General features: G+C 50.1%; 1 protein-coding gene across 2 annotated transcripts in view; it reads left to right on the top strand.

Annotated features, from left to right (window-relative positions):
* The first annotated feature begins 3,573 nt into the window (after positions 1-3,573).
* SIN3A (SIN3 transcription regulator family member A) overlaps positions 3,574-24,627 on the top strand; it is a 30,813-nt gene continuing 9,759 nt past the window's right edge. The window contains exons 1-11 of one of the 2 annotated variants that reach the window (XM_084213493.1): positions 3,574-3,806; positions 11,272-11,492; positions 12,873-13,049; positions 14,626-14,732; positions 15,210-15,492; positions 17,442-17,693; positions 18,348-18,500; positions 19,303-19,461; positions 20,668-20,757; positions 22,111-22,229; positions 23,689-23,899. In XM_084213493.1, the coding sequence (XP_084069619.1) occupies positions 11,304-11,492; positions 12,873-13,049; positions 14,626-14,732; positions 15,210-15,492; positions 17,442-17,693; positions 18,348-18,500; positions 19,303-19,461; positions 20,668-20,757; positions 22,111-22,229; positions 23,689-23,899 (1,740 nt within the window). In that variant the 5' untranslated portion in view covers positions 3,574-3,806; positions 11,272-11,303. Of the gene's footprint in view, positions 3,807-4,552; positions 4,610-11,271; positions 11,493-12,872; positions 13,050-14,625; positions 14,733-15,209; positions 15,493-17,441; positions 17,694-18,347; positions 18,501-19,302; positions 19,462-20,667; positions 20,758-22,110; positions 22,230-23,688; positions 23,900-24,627 lie in introns of those variants that run through there. The other variant, XM_084213494.1, reaches the window with a different exon arrangement.

Raw genomic sequence — 24,627 nt, forward strand, 5'->3', positions numbered from 1 at the left:
CAAGCCCCAGGACATCAGTCTCCTGTCTGGCCATGGTGTCTGCCTGCTCCTGCCTTTTGCTGCAGGATTTGGGGGTGCAGGCATCGCCTCTGTGCTTCTGGATCCCCTCTGAGCAGGCATGTAGGGCACAAAAATTAGGGGGAACTCCTGGGCTTTCAGGCAGCCCCAGTGCCTTCAGGTGCAAGCAATACCAGTCCCAGAGCAGCAGCCTGAGGCTTAGGGATGAGGGAATAAAAAAGGCAGCTTGTGCAAATGAAGCCCTAGAGCCAGCAAGAGAGCTCGTGCCCCAGAGCAGGGCAGCTGGCGGGTGTGAAGAGCAGCACCTGTGTTTGTTCAGCTGGAGCCCAAAAAAAGTGAGGGATGCCAGTGTCTTTCTAGGACTAGCACTGGCAGAAGCTTTCCCCTGTGCTCTGGGGGTGGACTGCTGTGGCTGTGCCAAACCAAGGTCAGACACAAGCACTGGAAGGCTGGAAAAGAACCAGAGGCAGCAGGGAATCTGTCTGGAAGGGCTGCATGTCCCAGGACAGAGGAGTGCATGAGAGGTGGGTGTTGGAGCACCCCTGGAGCAGTGCACACCCTGCCTGCAGAGTAGTTCTGGTTCAGCTGCAGTGTCCCATCCTTCCAGGTACCATTTTCCACCCAGCTGTCTCCTGGAGCAGCATCAGCCCAGGCAGTGTGATCTGCTCCTCTGGCTCAGGCTGCCCCAGAATTTCCCTCCAGGCACCTCCAAGAGAGCTCTCATCCTCTGAGGGAAGGCTCCTGGGGCCCTCCCTCCTCACTGCCAAACTTTTTCACCCAGCTGGGCTTTCTTCTCAGCACACGTGCAGGAGGGGAGTGTTGGCAGTTTATTGTTAATCCCGTGCTGTCAGCAGTAGCTCTCTGTGGCTCAGCGGGGCTTTTGGCAAAGTTTTGGGTCCAGATCCAAAAGCTGCAGGTGATGCCAAGTGTCCCACGTGGCTCCACGACTGTGCCCAGCCCATGTCTCTCTTCCACTGGCTGTGAAATCCCAACCAAGCCTGCTCTGTGCACACGGTAAAGGTGGTTGTGCCTTCCAGCTCAATCCCACAGGATGTGGGCACAGAAAACCAAAACATTTCCAAGACTCATGTGCTGGGTATCTGATAGAAACAACCAGAGGAGAGGGAGGGAGATAACCAACTCTGGCTCTGAATGGGAACAGCTCGGATATGCTGCTCCCTTTGAGGAGGGATGAAGAGCCCATCTGTGCTGGAGGCGGAGGAAAAGGTTGTAAACCTTTTCCATGGGAAAACAACCCAAACACTCATCCTCCCTTACTATTTCCAGGGCTGTGTTTCTTCTCAAAGCCAGCATTTTCAGTCCTCTTGCACAACATGATGTTTTGTTCCATCCATTCCTTCTGTGCCAGCAGGTCCTGCTCAGCACTAGAAACAAGGATTTCTCTGGAAATGGTCACTTCACGCAGACGGCCAAAAGTTACTGGAAAGAAAAACTTTGTATTGTTTGGAGAGCGGTGGGAAAAACGTGCTGCTGGGTGCAAGCAGCCTGATGCCTGGAGGATCTCCCCTTCCCTTTGAGTGGCCCAGAGATGGGGATCAGCAAGAGTAACACAGGCAAAAGTAACAACACAGAACGAAATCCAAAGTTCCGCTGGAGTTTGGAAACGGGGATTTAAAGGCATTGCAGGGTAATCCTAAAGCGGCGCTGCCATTGCTGTGCCCACCTGTCTCATTTGGCTTTCTTGGCTGCGTGCACGCCTCGCTAATGACGATTACTTTAGTGCTTGTAATTTTGCGCCCTGGGAGTTTGGAAAGAGCCTAGCTCCAGAGCGCTTCATTTCCCAGCCCTTCTGCTTCCTTGTCGCCGGTTCGCCAGGCTCAGGCTCGATCTCCAGCGAGCCCGTGCAGGCTCACACCCTGTGTGGAGAGCCCTTCCAGGAGTTAAACCGAGCTGCAGCTCCCAGCTACAGAGAGCTCCTCTGCTTGTCCCGGCACCACCCCACTGCCTGCGCCTGCAACGCTCTCCGGGTCTGAGAAAGGGAAGAACAGCCGGAAAGAAATAAAAATGCAGCTAGGAGATTCGGACCTTGTTTGAGAGAAGGCGCTTGAAACACACATTTTAACAGAAGCGTGGAAGCTGTGTTTGTATTTCACCCTTTTCCGAGCACGCTCTAGATGCCCAGACGAGCACTAACGATGGGCCAGGCCCGGCTGCTGCAGCCTCCGTCTGGGGAGCCCACAGCCCACTCCACAACTTTCCAAAGGGAGAGAAACACGCTGATTGAAGGCATCAACCCCACCTCCAGCTCGTGTTCTAGCGGAGGGGAAGGCCGGCTGCCGCGGCGGGGCCACCGGCTGGCCCAGCTCCCTCCCTCCCGCCCTCCGCCGCCGGGAGAGGCCTTTCCCTCACACTCCCCTTGCTGGCGCCCCTCCTCCCGCCGTGGGCGGTGCGGCCGTGACGATCGGCACCGCGGGGCCAATCCGCCCCGGGGGGAGTTCCCCCTCCATTCAGGGCTGCTCGCCTGCGCGTTGAGGGTAGGTAACAGCTGCTTCCCCCACACGCACTTTCCCAGTTTCGCCCCCCTTCACGGGAATCGCTTCCCAAGGGCCGGCCGGGCGGGCGGGCGGGAACCTGAGGGAAAAGGACGGGGGGGGGGTAGGAGGGGAGGGAAGCGCGCGCGCGCTCCGGATCCCGCCGGCGGGAAGCGAGCGACGGGCGGGGGGGGGGGGAGGCGAGTGACTGAGTGTGTGTGTGCGGGGGGGGAGGGAGGGGGCCACTGCCGCGGCGGCCACGCCCCCTTCCTGGCACGCCATTGGTCGCAGCAGCCGAGGGCGCCGCCCCCCGCGGCGCGCACCGCCCACGGCCCCCCCCTCCTCCTCGGTGCGTGCGTGCGTGAGTGTGAGCGTGTGCGAGTGTGCGGGGCGTGTGCGGGACTCGGTGTGTGTGTGCGGCGTGTGCCCCCCGCCCGCACGTGTAACCGACCCGCCCCACGTGGGGCGCCGCCATCCCGGAAGTGAAGGGGTCGGGGACAAAAGGCACCACCGCGCCGCCCCCGGGCCCGGGCCCCGCCGCCAAGCCCCCCCCTTCCTCCGCCGAACCGGTTGGCACCGGCGCCCGGGGCCGGGGGGAGGATGACGGGGAGAGCCGCTGGCGCGGGCCGCGGCCGCGATGTAAACATTCCACAAAAGGGCTCCCCAGAGAGGGGGGCGTGGCCTCGCCGGTGGAGGGCGGGGCCAATTCGCCGCGTGGGTGGGCTTCTCGCCGTGACGGCGGCGCGGCCCCGCTCGCCAATTGGCCGGCGCTTTCGTGTCGCAGCCAATAGGGCGGCGGCGGAGGCGGGACGGGGGCGGGGCGCGCTGCTTATACGGACATTTTTCTTCGGCGGTCGCTCCCCCCCCTCCTCTCCTCCCTCCCTTCCTCTCCACATCCCCTTCCTGGGGGCCGCGGCCAATAGGGGAGGGCCTGGTGGGCGGGGCCAGCGCTCCCATTGGCCGAGATAGTGACGGGCGCGCGTCTCAGCCAACGGGCGCTCGGGGCTCCCCCCCTGCGCGAGGAGGGGCGGGATTTCCCGGGGAACAGAGAAGCGGGCAGCGCTCCGCCGCGGCGGCCGACAGACGGTTACTCCATCTTACCCCCCCCGCCGAGCCCCCCGCCCCCGCCGGGGCACCGGCGCCGCCCCCGCCCGCCCCCCCCCTCCGGGAGGAGGGGCGCGGGGACCCCCCCTTCTCACTGCGCCGGGGACAGCCCGCCCCCGCCGCCCGCCCGGGAGGTGCCCGCCACCCCCGGACCCTGAGGGAGACCCGGCCGCTGCCAGGAGCCGCTTCGAGGTAAGGAAGAGCGGGGCGGCGGGGACGGGAGGCCGCCGGGCCCGGGGCCGGCCCCCTCCGGCGATCCGTAGGGGGCGGGGCCCGGCGCCGGTGCGGCGGCGGCGGCGCGGGGTTGGAGGAGGGGGGGGAGCCGGTCGGTGCCCGCGGCGCGGCTCCCCGGGGAGCCCCGGCCCGCGCGGGCGGCCGCGCGTCCTCCCGCCCCGCCCCGCCCCGCCGGGGTGTCCCGGCCCCGGCATGGCGGGAGCGGCGGGCGGAGCGTGCGGCGGCCGCTGGGCGCGCTGCGAGCCGGGCGCCGCCTCCTCCCCCCGCCCCTCCGCCCGCCCTCCGCCCGGTGCCGCTCCCGGGCTGCGGCGGGACCGCCCCCGGCAGCGCTCGCCCGCATTGCACGGCCCCGGTACCGGCCGCACCGCGCGCCGGTGCCGCCGCCGGGGCCGCCGCTCGCCCGGAGGGGGCGTTCCGAGAGGCGGAGGGGCGGCGCGGTGCTCCCCGGTGCCGGCGGCCGCCCAACTTCCCGGCGGAGTTGCCATGAAGGCGCCGTGCTGGGCCGTGCCCCCGCCGCCGTCCCGGTCCCCGCGCCACGGGCGCCCCGCGGCGGCTCCGGGCTGGCCGGGGGTTCCCCCGTGGCTTTCGCGGCTCTCCCGCTCCGCAGCTCGGCTCTCCGAAAGGACCTGTTGGAGCGGCGCGCACGGGCACCGGAACCCGGGAGCTCCTCGTGCACCCTTTAATTTTCCTGCGATTTTAATAGCGAGCCGCAGCCCTCTGCTCGTCCTCCCGCGCTGTGAACTTGGCAGATGCTTACATTGGTATTTCATCCATTTTTTTAATTCTTCAGGCTGTTTTACATCCCTCGAAACTACTTCAGGGTTGGGGTTTTTTTGGTAGCAGGAGGCTGGTGGAGTTCAGCTAGCTTTAAAGTCTGACTGTACTTTGTGTCTGCTTAACTAAATCGTGGTTTTTCTGCCTTTTCCTGGCCTGGGTTCAGATCCATTCTGAATTTTAACAGTCATTATTTGTGTGAATAGCACGTGTGCTCAGGTACAAGTTACATCCCTGAAGAAACCTGTTTATTTGGACCGCTGAAATGGGGCAAAATAAGTTGTGTCAGCTCTATTTTAAACTCATTATCAAAGGCATCTCCAGCTGTGCGTGGATTTTCAGTCTCCCACGCTGTCCAGAGGAATCTAAACCTGGTCTGTGTGTTAAAGTGTAGCTTAAGGCTGACATAACACCTCATGTTTCTCTTTTAACTTGCTGCTTTTCCTTGTGCTAAAAGGTGCAGGCTCAGTAAACAAGTGGGAAATGCCCAACTTAATTCAGTACAGCTGTATCTGTGCTGGCCATTTAAAAAAAATACACTTAAGGAAAAGTAAACATTGCTATATAGGATTAACTGTATAGCGCAGTATTTTAATAAAGTGGCATTTTATTTCAATATGCTAATTTTAAAGCATCTGTAAAACTTCCTTCATCACCTAGAGCGCCTTGGCAGCCTGGTGTCAGCCTGTGCTGGATCTCCAAAGACAGAAAACCACTTTTTAGGGTCTTTTTTTTTTTTCCCCCTGCTGTGGTGAAGTTAGCAGTTCTTTCTTCCCCCCAAAGTATCTTATCCTCATCCCTCCCACCTTCTGCTTCATGGTGTCAGCATGAATTAGTTTGAGATGCTGCAACGTCATCGTTCATCCAAAAAAACAGCACTAATTTGCTCAAGTTAGGGGAAACTCTGGCTGATTCAGGCTGGTTTAGTGAGCAGTGTGGGGAAGGGGGGTGCCAGGCTGGGGGGAGCCCCCTGCTCAGGCTCCTGGCACGTGTGGGTCGTGGGGCTGGGAGCATCGTGTTGGAATTGGCAGGCTGATCATTTACGTTTCCAGGATTTATGAATCGTTTTCTGTCCAGATTGCTGTTCTGGACTTCTCCAGCGTTGGAAAGCTTTTATGGCTGTTGGAGCTGGAGCAGAAAAGAGCCCTGCAGTAGCTGTCACTTCAGCCTGGGCTGTGCTTTTGGGACCAGGCTACTTTTTTTCCAACCCTGCTGGGGTCTTGTCTTTTTTCATTTGGTTAAATAAAAGGATTTTGATCATTCTCTCTGTGCATGGGGTAGGTGCAGTTAGGAAACAGGGCAGAACAATGCTCCGAGCTCTGTTGAGCGTGTTTTGGATCGTGTCTGCAGTGGGGTTTGGCACCTGGGCCACTTTTTGGCAAAGCAGGGATCAATGCCTCACCAACTTGTTCCCCATCTGGACGAGTGGGGTTTTTTTTTGTGTCCCATCTGCCTCTTGGTGAGTGCTGGCACAATGTCACCCTGCAGAAAACTCTCCCAACTGCTCCCAAAGCTTCAGGTCATGCTTTTCCAGCACCTTTTTCTAAGGATGCTTCTTGTTTAATTTTGGAATGATGCTCTGGTCCTAGATGTGCCTTTCTGTAGCGTGGCCAAGGGGTTGTCCCCGCGCTGCAGGGCTGTGTGGCACCGTAAAAACAAAGTGTAGCAGTGACTGCTGAACAAGCTGGGTCATGTTCTGGAAGTCGTGTGGCTGGGTTAGCAGCACTGCTGGAACCTGAGCTGGCTCCTTTCAGCAGGCACTGCTGTGCACTCCTCTGTAATCCTGTGTGGGATGTATCCTGCAGGACATCCATGACTGTTCCAGGAGACTTACACTTGCTGCTCCCTACTTTTGAGTCCTCTCTCCCTCGAAAGAAAACCTTTTAAAAAACCCTCACGTGTGTTAAAACAAATCCTCTGCAGCTCTGCAATTTCCCTGCAGTTTTTCAGAGGGATCAAAATCATCTCCAGTGGATTTTTACAGCTTGGACGTCGAGGTGGTGTTTATCCACAAGTGTGCTGGGTTTCCAACAGGTGTTGAGGCAGTGCACCTTCCCAATTTGCTTTCCTCCTAGTCTCTATTTGGCTTTTTCTTTTAACTTTACCAGCTGATCCCCAATGCTTGAAGACCCTGCTTATCTGGTAGGAAGGCCAGCAATAGAAATAATGGAGATTTTTGAATATTATGTGGTAAAATGCTGGGAGCAGAGCTGCCACCCGAGGCGGTTTTGTGATGGAAGAGGAGAGCACCTGGGCTCTCATGCCTCTGTTGCTCTCATGAAGCAGTGAGCAGGCAGGAGGAGAGCCCTGCAATGCTCCTGCAGCTGAATCCAGCCTTGTCCCCTCTTTGTTCCTTCTCCTTCTGTGTCAGTACTGCCACTCCTCTGCTTTCCTCAGTACCAGAGGGAAAGGGATGTGCTCCGCTTGTCTTTATCTGTCCCACCAGCTCATGTGGGGCAGATGGATGGGGAAACCCTCTGGTGAAGCTGGTGAGGTAAAATTCCATAATTCTAGTGTTGTTACTGAGATGCAACATAGCTTTTCTTAATTTTTCCTTTGCTTTACCTGCTGAAGATCCTCTCTCTGTGTGTGTCTGCCTGATGCAGCCAACCTGTGGCACAGAGCTGGGAGGTGGCACAGGTGGGAAGATCTGGAGGTGTGTTCCCATGAAGCCCCCTTTTCCTGCAAAAAAACCCTCTAAAAACTAAAAACCTCAGGAAAAAACCCCAATAGTTTTCATCCTCCCCTAGACAGAATGAGGTGTGCTCCTTTTTGGGAGTTAAAGGGGAGTTTGGGTAGAAATGCTGCTGAGGAAACGGAATTTGATTCTTGACTTGGTCTGCTCAGGTGGAGCTGAGATCTCCTACGTGCATCCTGTTAATGCTTTTAACCAAGGAAATTTTGTGACTTACTTTCAGTCCCTGCTGTATTTTGAGGGCTTTTCAACCCTCAAATTAAGGTTACAGATGTTGCAGTTTGAATTGGGGCTCTCTAAATCTGCACTTCAAAGTCCATGAGAGGATGCCAGAGATGTGTGCTGCATTTCTGAGATGATGCATAAGCATAGTATTGTTTGTAATGTGGAGGGAAAACTCTTGGTACAAGTCTTTGATGTTGTGTGCTTATTCTCAAAATACCTTTCCCTTAGCTGGGCTTTGCCATCATTAAGGAAAAATCAGTTGTTCTTGAGGGTGGAAGTGGGTGGAATTGCCCCTTTGAGCAGCATGCTTTGGCTAAATCAGTTCAAAATGATATGTCTAGTCCTGGGTTTCATCTCATTGTTCCTTCCTCAGCTTTTTGGTGGGCTGTAGGAGGGGAGGGACTTTCTGCAGGACGGATCTCTCCAGCTTTTGAACAGAGGAGATTGGTGGGAGATGCCAGGTCAAGATTAGCAGGACTTCAGTGAGGAAATGAATGCACTTGGGGACCATTCAGCACCAGATCTCCTGCAGGATGCAGACCAGTCATTGTGGTGCTGGTCTGCTTTCCCCTCTCTAGTTTGGGTGGTGGTGGATGCAGAGTTACCATCTCTAGTCTGGGTACAGCAGAGCTTTGAGACCATCTCTCTGCTAGGATTAATAAAGCCTGTCAATTAGCAATCTTCATTAAGGGCTGGTTTGCTGGGAGACACTCTTACTCAGAGGGATGCAGACCCTTGGTGGGAGTTATTATGGTGTTATCTGGGAAGATTGACTGCTCTTATTGACTATTACCTATATATTGACTCTCTCTCTATGTATATATACCAATATATAATACAGAATTTCACAGCTGAAGCAGGTCCAGTGCTTGGATAAAAGCAGAGTCCAAGCTCAGTTGGTGAAGGTGAGGGGAATTCAGAGGGAAGATGAAGGTACAAGAGCTTTAATTTTTGCTTTACAGAAGTTTCAATATCAGCCACACAGCAAACTAAATTTTTGGAAGATGATTGTGCACTTGGCCTGCAAGAATTTGGGAGCTTCAAAAACTGATGGGGTGTGTGTGGTGATGAATCCTTGGTGCTCTCATGATTCCTGTGGCCTCCCAGGCCAAGAATTGTGGTGTCTTCACAGGGAAAAGTCTTCTCAGACAGCCTGAGGTGGCATTTTAATCCTCATGAGGGCACGTGAGCCTCCCAGCCACCTTCTGCCCTCAAACAGCCTCTGCTTCAGGGGCTGGTGAGTCCATCTGGAGGGGTGAGTGTGGAGTGTTGGAGTGGTGGGACACTGAGCAGCCAGCACACCACGTGGATCTGCAGACAGTATTGCAAGGATGAGGGGAGAAGCAGCCTGGGAGGTCAGCAGTGAGTGGCAGGGCTGGCTGAAGGAGCAGGGCTCCGAGCAGAAGGGGATCCAAGTGGGTGAGTAGGTTGTAAATAGCTGCCACCAAGGCTTTGCCCAGACTTTACTCATGCACTCAGCCATTGTCATGCAAAATCTTGGCCAGCTCCGCTCTGCTGTGGGTGGATGGGGTGAGGCCAGATTTACTCAGTTTAGTCCCAGCCTTATTAGCATAAAACTCTGTTTTTGCAAAGCAAAATGTGATCTGTGCCTGAGAGGAGTAGCTCCATGAGGGGAGTAGCTCCATGTTAGCCTTCCTGGCTCTTCATTTATCAGCAGAACCTGGTTGAAAAGACAACCATTAGAGAAGTGAGCTCCTGGAGTGTGTTCCTCTGCTTGCTGAGTGTGTGCTGGGGGTCAGGCTTACTTAGGGTTTGTAACTTGCCATTAAGATGCAGCTGATGAGCTTTTCCCTTTTACTTTGAGCAAGGAATCTTCCTCTGCTTCCTGTCTGTGACCTGCCAGGTGATTTGGGGACCTCTTGAGAGGTGAAACTTGGAGAGTAACTTTAAAAATAAATTAAGTAATCTTCCTTGTTGTCCTACCCCTCTCCAAGTGAAAGGAGGGACTAATAGGGAGAGTTTATATTGGGTACTGGGAAGAAATTTTTTCCTGTTGAGGGTGGGGAGGCCCTGGCACAGGGTGCCCAGAGCAGCTGAGGCTGCCCCATCCCTGGAAGTGTCCAAGGCCAGGTTGGACAGGGCTTGGAGGAGCCTGGGATAGTGGGATGAAATGATCTCTAAGGTCCCTTCCCAAACAATTTTTTTCCAAATCCTTTCCATGCTTTATGTCATGGAGAGGAAAATTTGCCTTTGTCCTGCTGATTCCTGTTTCCATATTTGATGTGAGATATGAGTTAACAGTCTTTGGGTTATTTGATTCATGACAGATTTAGGCTGTGCAGAGCTGTCCTGATTTGGTAGATGGGGCTTGGCTCAGTTGGCTGTTACCATTATTCTGGGGGAATGTTGTTCCCTCTCATTTATCCGTGTGCTTGCCTTAGCAATGTGTGTGTCTTAACTGCACTGAACTGCAAAGGCCTTGCTTTGGAGAGATCCTGAAGCAGAAGAGGGTGGTTTCACTGTTTTCTGCCCTTCCAGCATCTTACCAGGCTGCCTGTGCTTTTGATAAACAGCAGATAACGTCCCAAGGATGGCAATAGCTATCAATGGACAGAAAGCAGCCCTGGAATTTGCTTGCAGTGAAGAGTGCTGGGGGGACTAGTTCCATCCAACAGAGCCAGGAATTCATGGCTCCTTTTGGAGTGGGACAGTGGTAGAATGACCTGTTGGATTTGAAGTGAAATCAAGTTGCAGAAAAGCAACTTGAGGTTGGGCAAGAAAATGAAAAAAAAAAAAAAGAGGGATTAAGTGAAGGAGCTGCTGACCTGGGCTCCCTGGCAGGCAGGAAGGAATCCGGCTTCTGAGTGGGACCAGGGTGCTGGCAGGACCACAGGTGTGGCATGTGCTGCCCAAAATACTCCTAGTATAGTATACCCACGTCTTTCCTTAAAGTTACACAAGAAATGTGTTTAATGCACATGTATTAAATGCTGTGGGGCTTTGTAAGCGACTTCAAACTCTGATTCTGCATCCTGCTTTTTCCCCATCTCACACAACTGTCATCCTACCTGGACTGTCCAAGAGGGTTTTTTGTGTTGTCAGTATAAATGGTGTGTAGGTAACACATCCTTCCCCCCCAGTCTGTTGTGTTCAAACACTGCGTTCACCAGCTCTGCATCACTCAGGGTCTGTGTGCTAGCAACATCCTTTAGGATCTCTCACAGCTCTCATCCTACCTGGACTGTCCAAGAGGGGTTCTTTTCTGTTGTCAGTGTAAACTGTGTAACACATCCTTCCTTTCCCAGCCTGTTGTGTTCAAACACTGCGTTCACGAGCTCTGCATCACTCAGGGTCTGTGTGCTAGCAACATCCTTTAGGATCTCTCACAGCTCTCATCCTACCTGTGCTGTCCAAGAGGTTTTTTTTTCGTGTTGTCAATATAAATGATGCGTAGGTAACACATCCTTCCTTTCCCAGCCTGTTGTGTTCAAACAAGTGTTCATGAGCTCTGCATCACTCGGCGTCTGTGTGCTAGCAACATCCTTTAGGTGAGACTGAAGAAATCCTTAACTTTCAAGTTACTACAACAATAAGGCTGTACTTTTTGTGCTGGGATACACTTGCATGTTTTGTGCTGAAAGTTAAATCTTTAATTCCACTTTCCCTTTACAAGATCCCAGCACCGGAATGGACAGAAACTCGCGGTGCCCGCTGCAGGACGGGAGCAGCGGATCCGTTTCCCCGTGCTAACCAGTGTGCTTTCCCCAGGTTTTGTGGGGCTTCCCGAGCATGAGTTCAGCATGAAGCGGCGATTGGATGAGCAGGAGTCTCCCGTGTACGCGTCGCAGCAGAGACGGATCACCAGCAGCACCGAGGCTTTCCCGCACCAGCACCGCGTGCTCGCCCCGGCCCCGCCGGTCTATGAGGCGGTGTCCGAGACCATGCAGTCGGCCACGGGCATCCAGTACTCTGTAACTCCCAGCTACCAGGTGTGTGTGCTCAGCCCTTAGCTCCCTGGCCAGCCAGCACCTTGTTGTGGCACCGTAGAGTTCTGGGTTTTGTTTTGGTAACCGGGGTTTCCTTTAAAAAATGGACAGTGTACGTCTCGTTGTCAGTGCTTGCTTTGTTAGCTTAATTAGTGAACCAGCACGGTGTGACTTGGCTTTTTTGAAGGTGATTCTTCTAATGATTCTCTCAGACCGTGGTCTCTGAATCACAGAGTCAGGTTTGTGGAGGGTTTTTCCTCCGTTTTTCTGTTTTTCAGCAGGAAAAGGTTTGCTGTTGTAAAAGATGTATGGTATCTTGGGTGATCTTAAGCTTAACAGACTAGATCAGCATTTAGATTGAAGACTTTCAGGAAAATTGAAATGTTTTGTAAAACATTACCCCAGAGTCATTAGGTGGCACTCTTCCCTCTCTTGCCTCCTTTAGGAGGAGCTGGCAGTTGGGAACAGGGAAAAAAAAAAATCTTTTTAAGAGTACACTGGAGATAGCCTTGCACTACTCTTTCACTGACAGCTATTTGTGGGATATTTGTCTCTGCCACATTTCTGGCATGTTTAATCTTCCACACTTGTGTTGCTGGTGAGCTGCTCTCCCTGTCTAGTGCCGTATTTTACACACAGCTTCATCCTTGCTTCTGCAGAAAGGATATTCACACTAATAGTGGCAGCCGCAGAGCTGAAGAGCTGCAGGCAGACCCTTTGTAAGAAGGTGTGTTGATACTGGCAGTCCTTCCTAAAAAGAGCTTAGATGGACCAGCAGACAAAACTTATTTTGTCCATGAAGATTTAAGTATGTCCCATCTAAAAGAGGCTTGGATAGAAAACTGGCTTTGTGAAAATGATTTTCCAAATTGAAATTTTCCTGGTTTATGGTATGAAGAAGTCTCAAAAGTACATGCTTTCTGTTCTTTCCCTGGTTTTCTAGGGGAAATACCAAACTGGGTTTTCCCCTGAGCCTGCTGATGCCAGAGAGCCACAGTTTGACTTTCAGTATGCTAACTGAATCATCAAGAATGTAGTTCCGTTCATTCAGATTATTACTTGTGACATGTAGGGAAAGGAGAGAACCTTGACTCTTGCCAGATGAAAAAATTCCCTTTTACCCTCCTTTTGGCAGGGGACATACTGGACAGGCAGTGAGCATGCAGGCTGGGGGCAGCCTGTGTTTGGCACGTGTCTGCAGGGAGGGCTTTCCTCTCTTTGGAGGATGGCATGAGAGTTGTCTGGAGTTGGTCGAGCAGAGTTGTTAGCAGTCGTGGTTGAAGCTCAAACCCACTGCCTTGACTGTTCTGCTGTGTCTGGGGAGCTGGGGGGCTCTCTGCTCTCTCCACGAGGCCGTGCCTGACGCGCTGTTTGCCTTGGCAGGTGTCGGCCGTGCCGCAGAGCTCGGGCAGCCACGGGCCGGCCATCGCCGCCGTGCACAGCGGCCACCACCACCCCGCGCCCGTGCAGCCCCACGGCAGCCAGGTGGTGCAGAGCCACACGCATCCCACACCCCCAGCCGTGCCTGTGCAGGGCCAGCAGCAGTTCCAGAGGCTCAAGGTAATGTCAGCAGCTGCCTCATGGCAACCATCCTCTCCCAAAATTCCTTCTGCGGCCAGGTCCCTTTCCCCTTTCCCCTTTCCCCTTTCCCCTTTCCCCTTTCCCCTTTCCCCTTTCCCCTTTCCCCTTTCCCCTTTCCCCTTTCCCCTTTCCCCTTTCCCCTTTCCCCTTTCCCCTTTCCCCTTTCCCCTTTCCCCTTTCCCCTTTCCCCTTTCCCCTTTCCCTTCAGGATTTGATGCTTCTCATGTTTGAGAGTCTATTGAATGCAGAAATGGACTTCTCTTTCTGTTGAAGCCCCGTTGTTTCACATAACCATAACAAAAAGAAATTGGACTGGCCAGGAAAAGATTTGTGGCAGGGAGGGAAAGGAGAAATGTATTGCTTAGAGTGTTTGGAGGAATGGGTTAAATTACCAAAACATTTGGTGCTCTTCTGAACACATGGCATATGTGGGTGGTTGTGTGGGAGTAATTTGGGAGTAAGGAAGGCTCTATTCTCAGATTATGTGCTGTAAAACCCTTAAACAAAGAGAAAAGTCCACCAAAAATAACCCCTTTAAGTTGCTACATTTGGAGAAGGCACATACATACAAATTGATGCCTGTTTCAGCTTCTTCCAAATACGGTGTGAGTATTTTCCAGTTTTGGTGGGAACCACTGCCCTTTCCTTTTGCTGAATGTGGGAAACTTCATTTCTCCAAACCTCTGAAAAGGTTTCAAAAAGAGTGCTTCTTCCTCACAGTGAAATCCATGGAAAGTGCTTTGCTGGTGCAAGGTTGGGGCTTTACATGAGTCTTTCTTCTGTTGCTGTTGTTTAATTTCAGACCAAAGAGGGGTCCCATGTGCAGCTCTTGCAGCTGCTGAGTGCAGGGTCAGGCTGCTGGAGGCACAAGAGCCCAGAGCTCTCCCTTTGGGCCATGCCTGTTCTTCCTGTACCTCTGAAAATTGGCTATTGGTACACAAATCATGAACCTCTTGCTGTTTGAGGTGTAAAACAATTTGCCACCCACGGTTGCCATTTTAGAAGCCCTTCTATGTTGAACTGAAATGTCTGGCTTTTTGAGAGAAGTGCAAGCGTGTACCTGGCAGACATCTACTACACTGAATATGTCATTTCCACTTTCTGCTTATTCTTAGACTTCCATAATAATTTCCACATATGAATGCAGGAAAAATACTCAGTCTAGTTCTGTTTATCCTAACAGTCACTTCAGTGATGGTAGATTTGGAGTGTGTTGGGTTTTTTTTTTTTTTTTTTTTTTAATTCTGAGTAATTCTGCTGATCTGTGTTGCCTTTTTTTTTTTTTTTTTTTCCTTTTTTTCTTTTTTTTCTTTTTTTCCTTTTTGTCTTTTTTTTTGGTACAGTTTTATCTTGTGGGCCAGGAGGGTGGAGTGAGTACCTCTTATTCAAACAGTGCTGGTAGTACACAAACCAGGCTGGTGAGCTTTTTGCTCCTTAATTCCCTGCCCAGGCTCAGGGCTAACAGCTGTGTTTTCAAATGCTGAGTGTTTTACAGAACAATGGGAGGTGAAATCAAATCTTCTCTGCTAATATAACCTGTCTGGTCTGTCTCCAGGTGGAGGATGCATTGTCTTACCTTGACCAGGTGAAGCTACAGTTTGGTAGTCAGCCACAGGTCTACAATGACTTTTTGGATATTATGAAGGAATTTAAATCTCAAAGGTAACTAGCTGCATTTGCTTCTTCCTTCCAGGTTAGAAAGAGTGTGTGTGGACATGGGAGCACAGGGCAGGAGCTGAATTCTATCCTTTGTATACAGAATAACACACCAGGACAATGATGTTAAAGCAGTTGTGTGCTTTATTTTTTGAAAATGAAATGCATCCCTTCATTTATACTAAATCTCTGCCTAGAGTGGGAGTTCATAAGTTCAGCCTTGACAGCTGACTCATCTGGTTGTCTGCCCATTAATAATGGTCAGACTTGGGACTGGATCTCATGGATATAAAACGCTGTCTGGGCTGATAAAATAATGCTAATGTCACTCTTGAGTTCAGCAGTCAGTTTGTAGGACTCAGTATTGCATTGCTGCATAGGTTAGGGATGATAAGGGGGGGGAAAAACAATCAAGTGGAAGATTGCTGTGTGGGGAACCTTGTCCCACTGCAAGGTGACATTGTGATCTTCCTCCTTCCCCAGCATCGACACTCCGGGCGTGATCAGCCGCGTGTCGCAGCTCTTCAAGGGCCACCCAGACCTGATCATGGGCTTCAACACCTTCCTGCCACCTGGCTACAAGATTGAGGTGCAGACCAATGACATGGTGAACGTGACCACGCCGGGGCAGGTCCACCAGATCCCCACGCACGGGCTGCAGCCCCAGCCGCAGCCGCAGCCGCCGCATCCGTCGCAGCCTTCGGCGCAGTCGACCCCGACACCAGCACAGCCAGCACCACAGCCCACACCTGCCAAAATCAGCAAGGTGAGGGACTCTGGGTGACCTGCAGTGAGAGAGGATAGATCCTGCTGCCTCCAGCTGAAGCTGGTGTGCAGCTAGAGTGTGAAAAATGAACTTCCGCGCTGCTTTCCCACAGTATTTGTGAACCTTCGTGTGTTCCCCTTCTGCTGCTGGATTAGTTTCTCGTTTTCAGACTTGAAGATGCAGTCGTAGTTAATTTGACAGCAATTCAAATTAGCTTTCCAAAACATTAAGGGTTTGGAAGAGCCTTGTTGCTGGCAGTGGGGAACTGAGAGACAGTCAGAGCATCTGGTAAATGGCACACACATTATTCAAGAAGTGATCCAGCAACCTAGGGAAAAGGTTCCTAGTTAAAGCACTGGTCACACACTAGCTGCCTGCTTTTGTGTGTATTGTCTTAGACCTAAAGTCCCAAGAAATTGTCTATAAAACAGAGGTTGTGATAAAGATGTTCTCTTTGGTGTGAAAGTGTGTGAGTCATTTCAAATGCTTGAGGCAATTAAGCCTTTAGGAAACCTTCATTTGTTATTTGGTGGCTCCTGCATTGCTTGAAGTCTTGTTTTCAGATTGAATGGTTTTTGTAGAGGGGTCTGGTTCAGCTGTCAGCTGGAAAGGTTCTGGAGTTATTGGCAACATCTAAAGTGCAAGAGTTTAGCAAAATGACCATGATGTTGCCTGTAGGTATGGGTTGTGTGTGCCCAAAACAGAGACCTTTGAGTAACAAAGGAAATTTCACTCTGGTTTAGATATAATCCAGATGCTACTGTCCAAAAGATATATTTTATGTGAAACAGAACAGGATAATAGATGTTCAAGGAGACTACTCCAGATGAAATGATGTGTATTTTAGCCTCAAAGTGCGAAAATATTTCAGAGCCTTAGGGAGGAAATCTCCAAAGTTTCAAGGGTTAATCCCTAAAGTGTTAGATAACAATTGTCTGGAAAAGCTGAAGGAAAAGGTAACATGCAGTTAAAAAGCAGCAGGATTTGAAATGTGGCGGTTAGCTGATCTCTGGGCAAACATTGTTGGGACATGCAACTTCCTGCTCAGAAATGGCAAACAAAAACATGCTGAAAGATTTGCTAAAAGATTTGCCAAAGTGGACATTGCAGATCATTCCAGAATGGACTTGCCTGTGCTAGATTTCAGGGATTTTTTCTGAAGAGGCACATGCTCTCAGTAATGATGTAGCAGTCTCCTTCTTAACACCATGGGATAAGTGGTTTTCTCCCTATCAAACCTGCAAAGTGTTGAACTATCCTTGCTGAAGCTTTAAAATGAGCCTGAGGGACAATGAGGCTAGACAATGAGGTAAGATGTCCCTACCAGGCAGGTAAAGCTGTAGCTGAGCAAGGCAGGACGTTGTAACAGGATATTTATGGCCATCCTAAGACAGTTATTTACATTCTCAGTCCTGAAAACTGTGTAATACAAGTTTTGAAATGTAAAATGTGAGGGGGATAAGTACTTCCATTTCCATTTAGAATTGCCACCTCAAAACTAAATTTTCACCTGGCTCTTCAACATCCATTGAGAGTATTCAAAATAATTACTCACTGCCTGCTTTTTGTCTCAAGAAACTCATGTTTTCCCTTGCTATTGCCTTCATACATCCCACAATTGCTCACTAGTCCCAAAGCGACTTGCAGTGTTGGAGCCAGCCATACTCACGCATTTTGGCTCTGTGAAGTTTTTGAGGTAGTTTGTGTCTCTTGTCAGGTTTCAGTCCAAAGCAATTAGCAAGGGAAATCATCTTAGTAACAGCTGCTTGAACGGCTCAGGCATTTTGTCTCCGTGATGCGGTTTAGTCTCTGCTGGCCCGCCAAATATTTCTCTATTTTTTATTTATTTGTTTATTTATATATTTGTCCCTAAGTGGATTCAAAGTGCCTTTATCCTGACCATGAGGGGGGAATCTGCTGCTTCCTAACAGAGCCTGTGTTCTCCTCAGCCATCGCAGTTGCAGGCTCACACTCCTGCCAGCCAGCAGACGCCCCCGATCCCGCCGTACGCGTCGCCGCGCTCGCCGCCGGTGCAGCCGCACACGCCTGTGACAATCTCTCTGGGCACCACACCATCCCTGCAGAACAATCAGCCCGTGGAGTTCAACCACGCCATCAACTATGTCAACAAGATCAAAAACCGGTTCCAGGGACAGCCAGATATCTACAAAGCCTTCCTGGAGATTCTCCATACGTATCAGGTGAGCGTGGGAAATGTGAATTTGTGGCTGCGTGTGGTTATTGCTCTTGCTTTGCTTTTGGAGTGGGGTCCAAATCTTGCATTTGGGTCTTCTGCTGTACTAGCAGTGGTCAGCAGGTAATCATAGAGTGGAAGGGACCCTTGAAGATCATCTAGTCCAACCCTTTGCCATGGGCAGGGGCACCTTCCACTAGGTCAGATTGCTCCAAGCCCTGTCCAGCCTGGTCTTGAATTCTGCTTGAAATAAGCAAAGTTAAAAAGATTACGTAGCTGTATGAAGTAATAGATTTCAATCCATCATCTTTGTTTGGAAGCGTCTGCAATGCTTGTTTAAAAACTGGGTTTGGCATTTTTCTATGAGCATGTGTCAGGATGAGGCAATGTGGCTGTAGCTCTATGTTAAAAGCAAAAAACCACTTCCTTGGTCAGTGTCTTACTGTTCCAGGGCCAGTTGGGCATTTGGGATGTATTTATAGTATACATAAGTATAGATATTTAGAATATATGAGAGTCATACTATTAATATAGACTGATTCTTTACGTAAGAAGCTGAGACCTTTGCTGTTATTTCTATCACTGAAAGTTTGTTTTTCCTTTGTCACTTGAATAGTTTGTGCATCCTTTCTTCTGACACCTCTCCTCTTTCCTCTGGCAGAAAGAGCAGCGTAATGCCAAGGAGGCAGGAGGGAACTACACGCCAGCCCTGACAGAGCAGGAGGTCTATGCCCAGGTGGCTCGCCTCTTCAAGAACCAGGAGGATCTGCTCTCAGAATTTGGGCAGTTCCTGCCTGATGCCAACAGCTCTGTGGTGAGTAGCCTTGCAGATAGGATGAAATACCTAGTGCAGACTGTTCTGTATGTTCAGAAAAATGTGCTTTTGTTGTAACTTTCCTGGGGTGTAAGGAAGGAGGTCAGGGGGGTAGACTGTGTTTTCTGGCTACAACTTGTCTCTTAAATAACTTTATTTTAAATGCAATTCCTTTGCCTAAAAGGGTTGTTCTAAGTTGTTGTAATATCCATTGTTCATCTAGAGCTAGGAGGAGCAGCAGACCCCTGTGGTCTGCTGCATCCAGCTTTGGGGTCCCTAGCACAGGAAGGACATGGATCTGTCAGAGCAGGTCCAGAGGAGGCCACCAAGATCATCAGAGGGATGATCCTCATCTCCTGTGAGGAAAGGCTGAGAGAATTAGGATTGTTCTGCCTGGAAAAGAGAAGGCTCAGGGGTCACCTAATTGTGGCCTTCCAGTACCTGAAGAGAGCCTTAAAGAAAGATGGAGCGAGACTCTACAAGGGCATGGAGTGACAGGACAAGGGGGAATGGCTTCCAACTGAAAAGAGTAGGTTTAGATTAGATAATAGAAAAAAATTCTTCCCTGTGAAGATGGTGAGACACTGCCACAGGCTACCCTGAGGAGCTGTGGCTGCCCCATCCCTGGAGGTGTTCAAGGGCAGGTCCAATGGAACTCTGAGCAACCTGGAATAGTGAGAGGTGTCCCTGACCATGGCATTGGAGCCGAGTGACCGTAAAGGTCCTTTCCAACCCGGCCCATTCGGTGACATTTTGTGTGGAACGTAGCCCTAATGATCTTATGGGTTTGTCTCTGACCAAGCTGTTGAGTAAGACAACTGCAGAGAAAGTGGAATCAGTCAGGAATGACCACGGGGGCACAGTGAAGAAGCCACAGCTCAACAACAAGCAGCAGAGACCCAACCAGAACGGCTGCCAGATCCGACGGCACTCGGGCACCGGAGCCACCCCTCCGGTGAAGGTAAGAGCCTGGGCTGCTCCTTCAGAGCCCTGCTTGTCCAGGGGGCTGGGGCACAGCAGCATGTGTCTTCCAAGTCCTTGTGGTTTTTGTGGCACAGGGTGCAGCTTGAGAACATGGAAAATAGTGTTTGTCTTTAAACCTTTCTGAAGTTCTTGTTTCCAAGCGCAAGTCTTTGCCTCTCAGTTTTGGCAACTGGTGGTGGTATCTGTTCCTGAGGGTGGGACATTAAAGTAACTAAGAGTTTTCATCAGTCTCTAATAAAGATGTAGTTTTATTAGCAGTGTTTAATGAGGGGGAGTTATGAAGTGTGGAGACAAAAGTGTCAGTAATGCCACAGAATAAATGTTCCCAATATTTGTAGCAAATGTTCCTAAGGCACGAGCTGAGAAGGTGTGCCTGAAAGCTTTGTTGTAGTAGAACCTGAAACAGATGCAGTAGAATCATGTTTGCTCATCTTTCTTGTGATAAAGCTTTTAATACAATGATAAATGATTATTCTCTCAGCAGAGTTTGCCCTTTTCAAATGACGCATGATTTGTGAGAGCAGCGAGGCTTTGTAGTGCAACAAAAATTGTCCTGTGGCCAGGTGGCCTCGTGTTTGTGCATGAGGGATACATTTGCCTGCTTTTTTTGAAGCCAGTATATCTTCCTTTGTCATGAAAAGCATTAGCAGGCATAATTGTAGCGTTTAAGTCCCCTTCTGCCCTTTCTCCTCCTCTTCAAATCGAGGGCACCAAAATAAAGCACATTTTGGAGGCACCTACAACCTTTCTGAGGATGGGGAAAATGAAGCATCTTTCAGTAGAATGTAAGAGAGAAAAAAATTGTCATTCTGGGGAGGTGTAAGACTCGCAGAACTGGATGAGTGGTAGGAAAATCATCTATTCTGGCAGTTTTCCAAACTTGTTATCAAAGTCAGATATGCTTCCCTGTGATTGAAACAATCAGCTAGTTACAGGAAAGGGTGAAACAATGTATCACAAATATTTGGAGTGGCATGCTACTTATTAACATTCAGTAAATTAACTTGTAGCACATGTTTTAATAGTCTTTTCTTCTTAAAAACAGCCACTTTTTTTTGATGGGAAGCACATGGTGGGGTCAGGGAGCTGGCACTCAGGTGTGATAGATAATCAAATTATCCCAACTTGCTGAACACACCTTTTATTTTTAATTGCCTTTCTTTTTTTTTTTTTTTGATAACAGAAGAAACCAAAGCTGCTTGGTTTGAAAGACCAGTCCTTGGCAGAAGCCAGCAAACATGGTGTGGGGACAGAATCTCTCTTCTTCGAGAAGGTGAGAGGCAGGATGCAGATGTTGCACGTCCTTGATGTATGTCCTTTCAGTGTACACATCTGGATTTTTATCACAGCTTGACCTCAGATGTATCCTGCGACCTCTAAGTCAGATACATTGAATTTCTTTTTAAATTGGTGATAATTTTACATGTGTCTTTTCCCCAAAGCTCCTTCTCCAGCTTTCCATCTGCTGCAATTTGTTTGAGGGAATGGGAGTTTTTCCCTGTAACCTACACTCCAAATGGTTTTCCCCTTTATAAAATCTCCCTACAGCTGATGATGTGCGTGGTGTGTCTTGCTGTGTTGGCACAGCTTGTACCCATCTACAGCCAGCTGGCTGCAGTGGGGGAGCTCAGTTTACAAAGCACCTGATTCATATTTACATTGGGCTGGTTTTTTTTTTAATTTTTTCCCTCAGAGATTAATCTAATTAATTGCACGGTTGTTACCTGTTGCTGGTTTAGCACGAGTGAAGGAGATATGGGATGTTTCCAAGTGGTACCTTGGTGTCTTCTCTGAGATGTCCATACAGTGCCTTATAGCTCAGAGGGGAGTATGGGATGAAGTTAAAACCATCCTTTTAAGCAATATTCACGCACTGATGACAGTCTTGGTTGCTCCCTGCTGATCTGGTGAATTCTGCAGCGTGATGGGAACCAGCTAATAGTAACTGGGAACCAATTTATTGCTTGGAGGGTGTGTAGGTGTTAACATGAGTAAACCTAGAAATCCCTGCTGTAGAATTATAACCATAATGATGAATAATTTAACAGTGATAGATCTCAGTCTGATGTGTAGATCCTGCTGTTCTTGTGGGAAAGGTAGTGGTGTTGAGATGAATAGTTTGGTTTCCTCATTCTGTGAAGATCAGGGTTACAGAAGGAGGATTAGAGAGGTTACAGAAGGAGGATTTCTGTGACAATCCAAGCTGGAAGCAGGCAGAGGCTGGAGAGGTGTTACCCAGGGCATGGTCTCATACCCCCCACTCCCTGCTTGAAATACTCTCTGAAGTTTAAAAGCAGCCTGGGTGGGTTTGTGGTGCTGCAGTTACAACTGATGTTTTCCATGATTCCAGTCTTCTGTAATCCAGCTGTTACAGGGCTCTCTGAAGGATTTAGTTCTTCACTTGCAGCTCCTTTCTTAGAGTAATGCCCCAGTGCTGACATTGCAGGGGATCCCAGCGTGGGGGTGGCTCCCAGCAGTACCAGTTTGTCTGGCCCTGTGTACAGGGCAAGTTCTCTCTGTTCAGCTCAAAGATTTGTGTGCCTGGGTGGGAGACACAGTGTCAAACCCAGGTCTCCTGCTGAGTGTCACCCTGACAGCTCCTCTTGTCTCCTCTGCTCTGGCTCAGGTCCGCAAAGCTCTGCGCAGCACCGAGGCGTACGAGAACTTCCTGCGCTGCCTGGTCATCTTCAACCAGGAGGTGATCTCCAGGGCTGAGCTCGTGCAGCTGGTCTCCCCATTCCTGGGGTAAGTGCAGCCCCTTTCCTGGTCTCTTTCTCTTGTGGAGCCAGGAAAGAAACATTCATTGCAATCTTCTGCGCTGCCCTTTCCTGTTCCTTATCCCAGAGAGATTCCCAGCTGTGTCCTGACAGGCAGCGTGCAGGAGCAGTACTGGTGTTGCTTGCTGTGTGCCTTCTCTTTCCAGTAGGGCAAACAAAATTATTAGCAGGCTGTTATTGCAGTTTCTTGCTCTGGAATCATTCTCCAACTATGTCATTTGAGAAAAGATCAATTGTCTAATTACACAGTAAGTGTCCCCCCCTAAAAAAAGCAGAGTGCTGATATAAACTCACTAAAGTTTCCAAAAAGCAGCTGAATTCTGTCACAAAACCAAAATTGTTAGGGAGCTCTGTACTTTAAATAGGAATTTACGACTTTCATGATTGCCAACAGTGTACAGAACAGCTTTATTAATTGGTTAAAATTAACAGATATCCTCTCATCAACTTTGGGCAGCAGGATTAGTGTTTCTTTTGCCTGGGCACTGAATTGCTGGTTCCAAGGGAGAAGGCAGTAGCAACATAAATTGGGTTCAGGACCCCATTACAGTAGCTACTGTGCAGGGAACTGCCCTAAGGAGCTTCCACTTGCTCTGTAGGCCCACTGCAATTAGCCAGGCATCAGCAGGATGCCTGACTTTAGGTGGAAAAGGTGCAATATTTGACAAGAAAATTCTGTACTTTTCCCATCTGTTGCCTGTGTTCCTAACTATAGGGAAAGATACAATACAGAGTTTTTTTTTATTCTGGAGTTGGACATTATCTTTTGCCATATAATGAAAAAGCAATGAATAACTAATGATTCAGTTAGCAACAGGTTCAGTTCATCCTGTTGCTGGAGCTTTGCATGAAATAAGAGGATATGAACAAATGCTTATTTTAGACAAATCAATTTTTCAGGCAAATTTGGGCCTTGTAGGCAAAGGTTGCTCTATGATTTCATGCTGCTCTGTGAAGTCTGGTTGAAGCAATTGCTCGGCACTGAAACCTTTTGTACAGTTACAGAATTGCCTTTTGGTTTCTTCTTGCTGCCTCTGGAAAGGAAAGGCCTGGTTTAAGGTTCAAACCATTGGCAAACAACGAGGAGCCTGGCCTGAGTTCAGTACCAGGGTAGTTTGGGGAGACCCAGTGTGACTGTGCCACGAGTGCTGTCCCCGTAGCACAAGCTTTGACAGCTGCTCCTTGCTGGTCACTAATCCTAAAGCACCTTAGTTGCACCAGGAGAGCAATCCCCACCTGATCAACAGCAGGTGCTTGCTTCCCATTTGGTCAGGCTCTGTGGGAGTGGGGTTGAGCAGAGAGGGTCTTCTCACCAGATTGATAATTTAGAAGGTTGTCTGTAGTAATCAATTCTAGCCTCAGCATCGCAGCTCGGTGCTGTTTGCATTCTGTTTAGCTCGTTTTTCACTTCATCCCTTTTATTTCAGGAAATTCCCAGAACTGTTCACTTGGTTTAAAAACTTTCTGGGATATAAGGAGTCTGTTCACATGGAGACGTATCCCAAGGAACGGGCTACTGAGGGGATTGCCATGGAGATTGACTATGCCTCCTGCAAGAGGCTGGGCTCCAGCTACAGAGCCTTGCCCAAGAGCTACCAGCAGCCCAAGTGCACGGGGAGGACTCCACTGTGTAAAGAGGTAAGGCAGGGGCTGTGCCACAGAGCAAGGCTCTTGCCAGCCTTTTTAAAGCATCGGAGCAAAAGCGAGCAAAACGGAGCAGGATGGGGGATTTCGTTTCTATCCCCGTGTTGGAAAGGTGTCAGGGCACATCCTGGGGGTGTCAGGGCACGTCTGGTGGTGGTGGGCACGGGGCTGGGGCCAGGCAGCTGCCTGCCCAGCACTGCTGCACACTGCTCCCTGCTGCTCCTGCAGCCAGGCGTGTGTGGGCACAGCATCCTGGCGTGTGGCAGCCCCAGGGGAGCACACCTCAGGAATTCCTGGTGGCACTCCCATAAACATCTGGATCATATCCAGAAGCTGTTGCACAGGGTGAGGTGTCAGTCTAGGAACTGGGTTGTGCTGGGAGTTGTGGTACCCACGTGGCTTTGATGGTTGGCATCGGCTCTTCTCCGGCAGCGTTTGTGAAAGGTTTGCTTAGAGAGTTGGGAGGCAGCTGGAGAAAAACCTACTGAATAGTTATGATGGTTAATTACTGACATACCTAATGCTCCTACATCTTATTTATGATGTGTTATGTGGTATGACCTCTGAAAGGAACATTAAGATTGCAAACTTTAGTAGGAGATGACAGAACTGGTTTTCTGTGTGGTCTTGATGTGATCTCAGAGGTCCTTTACAAGGTATGTATGTAATTCAGGATTATTGCTACCTTTTTACCTAAATTCTCACTTAGTCTGCTTTCAGAC

This window comes from Fringilla coelebs, assembly GCF_963513975.1.
Source record: "Fringilla coelebs genome assembly, chromosome: 12".
Lineage (NCBI taxonomy): Eukaryota > Metazoa > Chordata > Aves > Passeriformes > Fringillidae > Fringilla > Fringilla coelebs.